General features: G+C 49.7%; 3 protein-coding genes across 3 annotated transcripts; 2 read left to right on the top strand and 1 right to left on the bottom strand.

Moving 5' to 3' along the window:
- Window positions 1-4,564: 4,564 nt before the first annotated feature.
- Window positions 4,565-6,322, top strand: LOC101879103 (olfactory receptor 6F1). Its single transcript, XM_005141184.3, has 2 exons — window positions 4,565-4,576; window positions 5,378-6,322. The coding sequence occupies exons 1-2, from the start codon at window positions 4,565-4,567 to the stop codon at window positions 6,320-6,322; spliced, it is 957 nt and encodes a 318-aa protein (XP_005141241.3).
- A 2,394-nt stretch (window positions 6,323-8,716) lies between these two features.
- Window positions 8,717-9,280, top strand: LOC106023619 (feather keratin Cos2-3-like). The gene has a single exon (XM_013130666.3). It carries the CDS (start codon window positions 8,738-8,740, stop codon window positions 9,038-9,040), a length of 303 nt encoding a protein of 100 aa, XP_012986120.2. The 5' UTR covers window positions 8,717-8,737; the 3' UTR covers window positions 9,041-9,280.
- Window positions 9,281-10,655: 1,375 nt separating this feature from the next.
- LOC106023620 (feather keratin Cos1-2) lies at window positions 10,656-11,720 on the bottom strand. Its single transcript, XM_034070113.1, has 2 exons — window positions 11,562-11,720; window positions 10,656-11,273 (listed from the first exon to the last, which is right to left on the bottom strand). Exon 2 carries the CDS (start codon window positions 11,250-11,252, stop codon window positions 10,947-10,949), a length of 306 nt encoding a protein of 101 aa, XP_033926004.1. The 5' UTR covers window positions 11,253-11,273; window positions 11,562-11,720; the 3' UTR covers window positions 10,656-10,946.
- Window positions 11,721-12,010: the final 290 nt, after the last annotated feature.

Genomic DNA, 12,010 nt, shown 5'->3' with positions numbered 1-12,010 from the left:
CATTCACTCAGTGCAGTATGTATCAGAAGTGAGAACTTCAGGTGTGTTATATGTGTGTGAGAATGGATGAACACAACCCAAGAGTGCATCACTGGCAGGGATCTATCTGCCTGGGGAGCAGCTCTGTGGAAAGGGACTGGGGGTCCAGGTGAACAGCAAGTGCAATAGGAGTGACGAGTGTGCTGCTGCAGCAAAGGAAGCCAACAGCATGCTGGGTTACCTCAACAAGTGCATCATCATCAGAGGTAAAGATGCCATTATCCCACTCTTCTTGGCTCTTGACAGGCCACCCATGGAATACTGTGTTCAGTTTTGATCCCTGCTATACAAAACAGATGTGGACAGGCTGGAAAAGGGGCCAGAGAAGGGCCCTTGAAGTATGGGCCCTTATTCAGAAAGTGAAGTATGATTCTTACTTATCAAAAGCTATGTTGAAGGGAACCACCTTCCCTCTTTGGGATCACAGAATGTTGTCTGCTGGCTGCCATGGCCTATGATTGCTATTTGGCCATATGTCATCCCTTGCACTACACGACCATGATGAGCTGGAACACGTATTTCCTGCTTTCAGCTGTGTCTTGGCTTGTTGGAGTCTTGGTAGCCTTAGGGCAGACAACTTTGATCTTTACCCTTCCATACTGTGGGCCCAAGAGGATCAATCACTTCTTCTGTGATCTGCCACCTCTGTTGAAGTTGGCTTGTGGGGCCACCTACAAGAATGAAATCACCATCTACATAGTAGTTGTCGTCTTCACCATGGTCCCCTTCTTATTTATAGTTGCATCATATGTCCAGATTCTCCACACCATCTTCAAGATGCCAACAGCTAAGGGCAAGAGAAAAACATTCTCTACCTGCTTCTCTCACCTGGTTGTGGTTACTCTGTTTTACGGATCTGGAACTGTGACCTACCTGAGACACAAAGCTTTTTATTCAAGCAGCAGTAACAAATGTTGTCTCTCTCTTACACACTGATGTCTCCAATGATGAACCCTTTGATTTACAGCTTGAGGAACAAAGAGGTGAAACAAGCCTTGAAAAGACTGATAGCCAAAAAGATAAGTATGTGACATACTTGGAAATGATAGTAAATTAAAGCTGTGATATTGTGTGTATTACTGGAAGGACAACATGATTTGCCACCATCACTTATTCATATCTACCTATTTAATATTTTTTCTTTTAAAAAGCTAATTTTCACATCATTTTGCACATCAGTTTAAGGTATGCTTGGCATACAGATCAAGTTAGTTGCATGCTGCTGTGTCCTCTCTGTCCTGTCCATTGATACAGAAGTAGTTCTGTACTTTGCAGACACGTTTGCCTGGGGTAAAAGGAAACTCACAATATTCTCTGATGTTGTGAAAACATTTCTGCAGAGCCTATCTAAAAAAGCAATGATGAGAGAAGAGGACAATGAATCTAAGGAGAGGCATTCAACAAGTACCCAAGACACTGATCATCTGAAGAGTTCTGATGAAGGTGTTTTCCAGTTGAGCTTTTCAGCTCTACTCTGGGAAGAGTTTGTTTGAAGGCCTGAAGGGGTAATGATTCAGGTCAAATATCTCGAGCATAAAGAACTGTGGCTTGGCTCATCACCCTGTTCTCCACTGGTATTGAATGAAGTGAAATAGATAAAGTAAAACCACAGTTTGTGTGTTCTAAACCAAATTTCTGCTGTAGTAGGAGAGAAATTATCATTTAGACATCTCCATTGCTGTATTTTGCTTGTGTGTGAAGTTTATGTAGATAGGTTTATGTAAAAATACCTGTATTTTAGGTTTCTTCTCAGGTACAGCAGGATGCCAAACAGAACAGCATCAGGAGGAAAATATCCAAATCCCAGCAGTGAGGCAGAGAGAAGGAGCTGCACCAGGGCAGGCTTAGATGGAGCTGAGGAACAATTCCTTCCCCAGAGGGTGCTCAGGCATTGGAACAGGCTGCCCAGGGCAGGGCTGCAGTCCTTGTCTCTGGAAGTGTTCACACACCGTGTAGATGAGGCCCTCAGTGCCATGGGTTAGTGGTGGCCTTGGCAGTGCTGAGGAGCGGTTGGTCTTTTCCAACCCATTTGATTCTATGAATCTATGATTCTATGTGACATCCTCATGCACAAGAGCCTTGGGGTGTGGGGCTGAGGACTTCAGGGCTGGCAGCAGCTGAGTCACTCCCTGCAAAGAAAGACACAAACAACCCCACCAGAATGCCACAGCTTTGCATCATGTCCCTGCACAGGATCCCTGTGGCTCTTGGTCTGCATCTTCTGCCTCTTCTAATGTGTTTCTGCCCTGGAAATCTTTGGGCTCATGTTCCCAGCACTCCATGAGGGAATGGCATACTAGAAAGGAGAAAATTAAAAGGTAGCACTGCAGGAAATCAAAACACAGTCTGCACCATTAGTTGGGACATCTTGCTTTGTAAATCAGCATGTCAGAAGATTACTACCTCCACAAAGAGTGTCTGTGGACCTGGGCAAGAGCAGGACCAGCAAAAGAACCAGTAGAACTCCTTGCTCCCTCCCTCATTCACTTCTCTTGTCTCCTTCGACACAGATGATAAGGTGAGGGAAGATCTTCCTCCCCTCCAGGATGAGATCTTCCCTCAATGGCCATCTCAATGGCCATCTCAGATGGCCATCTCACTCTGCCCACTGTTGGGCTTCAAGCTCTTTCTTATGGGACACTGAATGTGGAAGAGTGTTTGGCTTGGAGAGACCCACACCCCAGAGAAGCTGTGGCAGTGCTCAAGGCCAGGTTGGATGGGGCTTGGAGCAAGCTGCTCTAGTGGAAGGTGTCCCTGCCCATGGCAGGGGGTTGGAACTGGATGAGCTTTAAGGTCCCTTCAACTCAAACCATTCTATGATTCCATGATCCTTGTGCTCTGAGGAGTCTGTCCTTGAAGGTCAACCAGCCCTCCTGGGACCCTCTTAGCACCAGGGCAATTTCCAGTGCATCTTGCCAAGTAGCTAGGTCCATGAAGACTTGAAGATATGCTCTTCTAAAACCCAGGGCAGTAGTCACCCTGTTCTCTTGGTCAGTCCTTTGAGGATCTTTAAGCTCCATATGGTCATGGCAAGCAAGGCTGAACTGAAGCTACATGTTCTGAAATGACATAGCTGAGCACCTTACCTTATTCTCTCTGTATTCATAGTTAGAATCATAAAATCATAGAATAGTTTGGGTTGGAAAGGACAGTAAGATCATTCCTTTCCAACCCCTCTGCCATGGGCAGGGACACCACACACTAAACCATGTCACCCAAGGCTCTGTTCAACCTGGCTTTGAACATCGCTAGGGATGGGGCAGCTACAGCTTCTCTGGGCACCCTGTGCCAGCGCCTCAGCACCCTCACAGGGAAGAATTTCTTCCTTAGATCTGACCTGACCTTCCCCTGTTTCAGTTTGAACCTATCACCCTTTGTCTATCACTATGGTCCCTAATGAAGGCCCCTCTCCAGCATCCTTGTAGCCCCCTTCAGACACTGGAAGCTGCTCTGAGGTCTCCACGCAGCTTCTCTTCTCCAGACTGAACAGCCCCAACTTTTCAGCCTGTCTCCAAAGGGGAGTTTCTCCAGCCCCTGACCAGCCTCATGGCCTCCTCTGGACTTGCTCCAACAGCTCCATGTCCTTTTTATGGTGAGGACCCCAGAACTGTGCACAGTGCTGCAAGTGGGGTCTCACGAGAGCAGAGTAGTTGCTTTTAGTTATCTCCCATGCTAAAGGTCTCAAGACCACGTTACAGTTCAGCACCAGATACTTTGCAGTTCCCGTCTCTGGGACATGGCTATTTCAGACATCTGCATGTCAGCAGAGCAAGCACTGAGTTCCTGGCCAGGTCCACGTACCACAGGTGCAGTAAGGAGGCTAACATCCAGCCTGGCAGCCACTTCAGAGACTTGCTTTGCTGCTCTTTAATTGGCCTGTGTGAAGAGAGAACATTATCCATCTGCAACAAGCAGATAAGATCCCACACTCCCTGAGGCACACAGAGGGAAGACAGCAAAAAGTTTCCTTGGTGTGGTCAGACTGAACTTCAGGGTGTTAATGAGGTGGGTGTGGGGATGGTTTTATGCTAATGATGCTGTGACTCTGATGTATGCCCTCACTATATGGAGCTAAACTGCAAAGGCTTCACCCTGAGTGTGTGTGTCTGTGTGCAGAAGCCCCCTCCCCTTTGTGGAAGTACAGTGATGGCTTTTTGTGTGTAGGGGGGAAGAAAATCAGGAGCACAAGCTCTCAATACCTGTTAGGGTGGATGGTGAAGAGACAATGTCATGCAGCTCTGTACAGCTTGAAGTGAGCCCATGAGGTGAGAGCTTCTCCTGACATCACAGCATCCAGAGCTCCTCCAATAAATCAACCTCTTTCTAATGTTCTCCCTCAGCCAAAGGGGACCGTGGCTTCATTTAGAGGATGGTGCATGAAGATGTGGATCATTTCCATTAGATGAGCTGGTGAGTGAAGCCTGCCCAAGACATACGACATATGTATGTTGTATGCATAGACTTCCAATCCCTTGCATGCTTAAGGAGAGCCACATTAAAAGGGATTTCTCTGCTCTTTGGCCACATGAGGTTCCTGGTATGTAAATTCCTCAGGACATAGATGAAGCCCCTGGTTTGCCTGGCTTCTCAGCAGAGCTGCCCTGGGAGGGAATCACCTCAGAGAATTTTGCCTTCAGCCACTGGGAAACTAGATGACCTTTATAGTCCCTTCATACTCAAACCATTCTAAGATTCTATGATTCTATGAATTTGAGATGTCCAGTTTACTCATCCAAGCTGCTTGCTAGACTCCTGCACTAGTCCTTAAAGACAATCTGGAACTTCTAGAGGGCTTTGAGCCATGTATATGAGATGAGATGAGCCACATCTCTCTCCCAAGTGCCTCTTCTCTGTCCAAAGAAGAGCCAGGGGTAAGCCAGGGTAAGCTGAGGAGGTGACATAAGCATACTTCAATCATACATCTTTGCACTTGGTCAACAGAAGTCTTTCCTCTGTCTGAGATGGCAAAACTACAGAGAAGTGAGCCTTACCCCTAGCAGCTATGCTGAGAAGCAGATGTCAGTGGGGATAATGGAGATATATGCAAAAGCTTCCTATAGTGAGGCTTGGAAGAAAGCAAACATACAGGACTACAACTCCTTGAGTAATTACTGTTCATTTGGTGCTATAAGTTCAGTGCTGAGTTCAGGGTCAGATCTAATTGTCCAAACATGTTTCTGCAGGGAAGGAATTTCCTGGCAATTTTCATTTAGGATTGATGCTGTTTTCCCATGCTCTGCACAAACTCCTTTTTGGGGCTGGATTGTTTCACTCCTGGCAGCATGTGAAGGACTAGCAGGGGCATGCAAACTCACACAGCAACATCCTGTCTTTGCAGATGGACCTCAACACTTGGGGGCACACAGCAAATGGGACAACTGTGGAAGAATTTATCCTTCGTGGCTTCCCAGGCACCTGGCATTCCCGGGTCTCCTTTGTGATCATGTTTGCACTGATGTACTCCCTGACAGTTATAGGCAATGCATCCATCATAGCCCTCGTGTGGATGAACAGGAACCTCCATACCCCAATGTACTTTTTCCTCTGTAATCTCTCCTTTCTGGAGATCTGTTACACTACAGGTGTTGTTCCCAAAGCTATTGGAGTCATGCTGGGGACTAGCCAGACCATCTCCTTCAGTGTCTGCATCTTCCAGTTGTTCTTTCTTCTCTCCCTAGGCTCCACTGAGTGTTTTCTCTTGTCTGTTATGGCCTATGACCGCTACTTAGCCATATGCTACCCTTTGAGATACAGCTCCCTCATGAACAGTGTCATCTCTGCTCGGCTGGCACTCAGCTCCTGGCTGGGAGGCTTCCTGGTCATCTCACTTCTGGCCTTCCTGACATCCAGGCAGACATTCTGTGGGCCAGACGTCATCAACCATTTCTTATGTGATATAGATGCCTGCCTTGCCCTCTCCTGTAGTGACAGGTGGCCTGTGGAGTTGGCGACTTTCTTTGTCTCCATAATTGTTGTGGTGGCCTCCTGTGTGGTCATCCTGGTCTCATACATATACATTATCTATTTCATCCTTAGGATCCAGTCAGCCCGTGGCAGGAAAAAGGCCTTTTCCACTTGCTCTGCCCATCTCAGTGTCGTCACGATCTGGTATGGCTCTATCATCTTCCTATACGTCAAGCCATCAGCCCGGAGCAACATGGATGTGAACAAAATTGTGAAAACCCTTAACACAATTGTAACTCCTTTGTTGAACCCCTTCATTTACACATTCAGAAACAAAGAAGTGAAGCAAGCTCTGTGGCGGGCTTTCCAGAAGAAGTGAAGTAGGTCTTCAGAAGACCTCAGTGTGAGCTAACAGTGTGCCTGGGCATCACAGGTAGTCAGAAGCCTCTGCTCCCCAGTGAGCTCACCTCACTCACCTTACAGCCTTGTTAGTCTGGGCTGAGCCTTGACTCTGTGATTCTCCTTGATTCTATAATTCTAATGCTCCTCTCACAGTGCTCTAAGGACCAGCACTTGGGAAAGGTCACAAACCCCATCCAGAAACAGTTCTCTGCCAGAACACTGGAGGAGGGGTCCTCCTCCTACAGGCTTGTATTACAGTTTACTCAGTGCTCCATTTTGTCAGAGATTCATCTGAATCCCTAAAGAAGTCCCAGCAGCTGGCTCATTGCTTTAGGAAATAGGTAATTCCTCATTTAGTCTGATGTTTTCTGGCTGCAGCTATGCCCTGTTCTTTTCTCTGTCTGAAGAACAGGGGTAAGTTGAGGAGCCAAGGTAAGATTCATCATGTATCTTTCCACTTGGTCAGCAGAATCCCTTCCCCTGCCTGTGAGATGGTGAAACCACAGAGTTGAGCCTTACCCTTAGTAACTGTGCTGAGAAACTTGGTTCTGGTTCAAGATAAAATCTACACTTTCTGGTATAACCTATGGCCATTATTCCTGGCATAGGACTGGCCACAAAACTCACACTGCTCTTCTTTCCTCTCTTCAGCCCCTGCATGTACTTTATTAGTTTTTGTTAAAACATTCAAATTGCTGCGCTTCATGCTAGATGTGTCAGGATATTTCCACATCTAAAACGCCACGTATGATTTTAATAGTCCATTGTTCAGCTCATTTTGGGCTCTGTTGTGGAAACACTTTAATGTGATTGGCAGAGTCCTCAAATTGCAGAGCTGTGGGAGGCTGGCGGGTAGCAAGTCTGTCTTTTCATTCATTGACAGGGCATTAGCACTTCCAAAGGGCACTTGTTCTCCACCTTCCTACGATTTTCATTTCAGAACAGATGAATCATGTTCTTCAAGCTCTTCTTTCTGCACACTGACAGGGAAGGGAGTCCATGCAACCACTTCCTAAGGAGGAGGCCTCAACATGGCAGATAAATGTATATGAACAGTGTGGAATTGGTTTCACCTGTGGAGACCTCTGAATGAGATGATTGAGTCTGGACTGAGCATCTACTTCTCCCTTCTAGAAGCAGTGGTGTTTCTGGAGGCGAGGCAACAACCCCGTTTGTTCACCTGAGCTTGGGCACTTGGCTTATAGACCTGCAGCCAGGCCCAGGCACCAGTGCCCAAGAACAGGCTGATGCTCCCCTTTGGACAGCCCACTGAGGCTGGAGAGCAAGTGTCTGCCTGGATCTGTTCTCAGCCATCACTGCTTGTCTTTCTTTATGCTAGGGGCAAAATTGTGCCCATGGCGTTGAAGCCTTCTGCATCCCTGGAGAGCAACCAAAAGCAGGATCTGAAATGTCCAAGGAGCACTACACACAGTAGATTGCAGGACATTGCAGGGTACCATCCATTCCCCATCAATGCTGTCTAGAGCCCTCTGAGATAAACAGGGGCATGTAAAGACTCCAACAGGGTTGGCAGAGCAGACCCATGTCACCTGGGAGAGGCAGGCCACCCTGGAACAGCAGCAGCACAACAACAAAGTACCCTAGGCTTTCTCAGGTGAAGGAGATGAGCAACAGACTCCATTTCATAGGGTGGGATCCTGCTGGAAAGCCAGCACCTTCCATCTGAGCTTCCACATGCAGTGCTGGGTGAGATTGCCTGAGAATAGGTCCCCAGAACCATTCCTGACTGAGAAATCCCACACCTTTCATGCTTGTGCTCAGAAGAAGCCTTCACTGGGGAATGGGCATGGCCTAAACCTGGAAATGAAAAGGCAGCAGTGTTGGAAACCAAAGCAGAGCCCATATCATTAGCTGCAATGGTTTGCATCAAGATGAGCTTGTCAGATAATTGTTACCTCTGCAAAGGTGCCTCTGATCCTGCGGTAACGATGGGCAGATATAAAAGGCAGCTCAGGTCTCTGCTCTTGCACCCACTTCTCTTGCCTCCTCCTTGGGAACCAGGTGAGTCTGAAGCCCCTTGTCCTCCTCTTCAGAGCGCGGTCTATCCTCAGTGAAACTCTCAGCTGATATTAGCCTTATCCTGTGCTGGGGCTTGCAGCATTTTGCATAGATGGGAGAAGTGGGGAGAATGTCTGCCTAAAGGCTGGGAAGTGGCTGAGGGGACTTTGGGTTTACAAATTCCAAGAGACCCTCCCTGTCCCAGGCTGCTCTATAGCAACAATGAAGACCGTGTGGCACCTGGCACAGCTTCCAGCTGCCCTCTCCTAGGCAGCCTTGGCTCTTTGTGACAGGAAAGCCAGGCTGCTCCTCACCCATCCTTGTGCTCTGCTTGTCCCTGCCCTGTGTCCAGGTGAAGCTCCAGCATCCAGACATGTCCTGCTACAGCCCGTGTGTGCCCTGCCGGCCCTGCGGCCCGACCCCGCTGGCCAACAGCTGCAATGAGCGCTGTGTCAGGCAGTGCCAGAGCTCCACCGTTGTCATCGAGCCTCCTGCTGTGGTGGTGACCCTGCCCGGCCCCATCCTCAGCTCCTTCCCTCAGAACACCGTTGTGGGCTCCTCCACCTCTGCTGCCATTGGCAGCATCCTGAGCTGTGGTGGAGTGCCCATCAACTCCGGGTGCTGTGACCTCTCTGGCATTTCCCGACGCTATGGTGGCAGGAGGTACCTCCTCTGATAAATGTGCTGGGAGAGCCCCCGGAAGACACACGGAGGAAGTCAGGGCATGGTGCTGGATAGAGGATCGATCTTCTGGATGTTGTTTTCAACACAGCTGAATGAACTTTCCTTTCTCTCCCTTCTCCACGGCCAAGAACTGCAGACTCTTGGGTTTCCCCAGGGTTCCCTGTACTGGTGCTCTGCACTTGCAGTCTTTGTTTCCCTCTTTTAACTCATTAAAGTTCTGCTTCACTGGCAAGCCTGGCCTCCTTGTGGTTCTCTCTGTGAAGCCTCTCCAGGCTGCCAAAGGGGAAGGGTGTTGCTCAGAGGTGGAAGAGGATGAGGGCATAAGGAGACTCTTCTCCATTCACAAAGGAATGGGAGGTTGGGACACCCAACAGGAGTTGGAGCTTTTTGATACTGTCCCTTGGAAATGAAGGATACATCCTTGGTTGCTCTACTGCCAGTGACTATCTGGCCTTCCCGTGCAGTGTCCACAAATGCACTCATAGCAGGAGGACTTGAGGCATCAGCAAACCCATGACTTCTTGAGGAAGGTCATTTCTCTTGTTATTCTCAGAGCTGTGCTGGGGTGGCAGGGGCAGTGGGTGATTGTAGAATAATATCGTTGTATAATTAGGATTATTTGTTCTGAAGAGTAGCAGAAGTCATAATGGAGGGAACAGTTTTTGGGTTAGCCAATGGCTTCTATTCCACCTTCCTCTTTTCTCCATGACCCAGTCTATGTGCCATGACCAGCAGCCATGGGCCCGAGTAACAGGGATGTGCTATTAGAAGGAATAGCTGCTGAATGCCCTGAGGCTGGAGCTGAGTGTGTGGGAGGTGAGGGCATTCAGTACAGAAAATGGGAACAGTGAAGCTGTTTCTAAGGGAGATCAAATAGCTCTGATGCAGCACACAGAGGGGAATGTGAAGATTAGCAAGGATGAGGTTACTGAGTGCACATACTCAGGCCTCTTGACTGCTTCAGTCTCCCTCCAGAGAACTGTAATGGGGAATTGTCTCCATTCTGGGGGGAGAGGGTTATTTATATGTAAATCACATGCTCACAGTGAAGAACAGCAGGGAGTATTACCCGAGACTGAACACAAGGGCCTACAAAGGAAATTCAAGTATCATTGAAAAGCACATCTATATGTTTGCATTCATAAAGAAGACACACTCATTTGATCAGAGAAGATGAACATCTGAAAAACAATGAGATCCTCCTGACTGTGGTGCATTCACAGGTAATTGGGACTCCATTGCACAGCCTGACTTGTCTGACACAAGTCCAAAGTGTTGGGTTGCCTCACCACTGCAAGACTGCAGAGAGCTGGGCCCGGTGAGATCCTGAAGGACTGTATGAGGTAGGATCTCCTCTGCATGTGCCTGTGTGTGCTGGACATGTAAGGGTGGTGTGCTGGGTGATGTAGGGGAGAGGAAGGCAGAAATGAGGCTGTAAGTTGTCCTTTGGCACTATTGTCTCCTTAAGCCCACTCAAGACACACTCTGAAGCCAGCTCCCACTGAAGGCCATTGCCAGGGGAATAGCCAGGGATGTGATTATCAGCTGCAAGGGGAACCAGACTATAAGATTTCACAGAGAAGAAAGGAGGACACAAAGGCCCAGGCTTGGATGCAGCACAACTTTAATGAGTGTAAAGAAGAAAAGGAGGTGGCTCACAGGGAGCACCAGGGGCAGGCACCAAGATGTGGTGCAGCTCCTGCAGGGTGTCCGTCTGCCTGCCCCTCACACACAGGGAGGGTGGCCAAGAGGTCCCCACTGGGATGGTGTGGGAGGTGGAGAGGGGAAAGGAACAGAGAGGAGAGTGGGATGAGGAAACAATGCCCCAATGTTCTATCCCTTGATCAGCACAATGTTCTTACATCTTCAGAGGTTCCAGACTGAAGGAGCCAGCAGCTTTAGCAGGGTCTGCACCTGGTGCCGCAGGAGCGGTTGGTGATGCAGGAGAGGTCGAAGCCCCCAGAGTTGATGGGCACTCCCTCACAGCTGAGGATGCTGCCAACGGCAGCGGAGGTGGAGGAGCCCACAACGGTGTTCTGAGGGAAGGAGCTGAGGATGGGGCCAGGCAGGGTCACCACCACAGCAGAGGGCTGGATGGCAACGATGGAGTCCTGGCACTGCCTGACACAGCACTCATTGCAGCTGTTGGCCAGCGGGGTCGGGCCGCAGGGCTGGCAGGGCACGCACGGGTTGCAGCAGGACATGTCTGGATGCTGGAGCTTCACCTGGACACAAGGCAGGGGCAAGCAGATGATGGGACACGCCAGCAGCAGCTCTGCAGCCAAGCCTGGGCAAGCCAAGGCACCTGCTGGCCCAGCACACGCTGAGCACCTCCAAGCCCAGCAGCCAGCTCAGCTCAGTCCCAGCCTCTCTCTGCACAAGCCCTCCTCTCCCCTTCCCTCTCCCATGACAAGCAGCTCCCAGCCCTGCGCTCCCACAGCCCCCAGCAGCTCACACACACGGGCAGGAACCACCTGCTCTGGCAGCAGCAGCACAAGAGGCTTCGCACTCACCTGATTCCCAGGAGAAGGAGGCCAGAGAAGGGGATGAGGAGCACAGACCTGGGCTGCCTTTTATAGTCGTCCTGCAGTGCCTCAGGCCCACAGGCACCTTTGTGGCAGGAGGCATTTCCTGACAAGCTCATGGCAAATGCAAACCCTCCCAGGTAATGGCAGGGGCCGTGTCCCCGTTTCCGCCACTGCTGCCTTTTAATTTCCCGGCTCAGGTGCTTTGCCATAGGAAGGCTTCTGTAAGTGCCGGCAGGACAAGAACAAGGGTTTGCAGTGGAGGAGCCCACAAGTGTAGGCCCAGCACAGGTGCCCTGAGAGCACTGTTGGTGTTGCAGTAGGGCCCAGCCCTCCCAGCAGAAGCCCATCTGCACACAGCAATGGCCTTCCCTCAGAGAGAGCTGAGGGCAGCAAGAGGAAAGGCTGTGCCATGTCCTCTCCTGCGGCAGTCCTTG

This window comes from Melopsittacus undulatus, chromosome 17 (assembly GCF_012275295.1).
Source record: "Melopsittacus undulatus isolate bMelUnd1 chromosome 17, bMelUnd1.mat.Z, whole genome shotgun sequence".
In the NCBI taxonomy this organism is placed as follows: Eukaryota; Metazoa; Chordata; class Aves; order Psittaciformes; family Psittaculidae; genus Melopsittacus; species Melopsittacus undulatus.
Note: the sequence above shows the minus strand (reverse complement) of the source record. Positions and strands in the feature narration are given on the sequence as shown.

Excerpts from the sequence above, each read along its gene's own strand:
- LOC106023620 (XM_034070113.1), bottom strand. The coding sequence starts at position 11,252 with ATGTCCTGCTGCAACCCGTGCGTGCCCTGCCAGCCCTGCGGCCCGACC.
- LOC106023619 (XM_013130666.3), top strand. The coding sequence starts at position 8,738 with ATGTCCTGCTACAGCCCGTGTGTGCCCTGCCGGCCCTGCGGCCCGACC.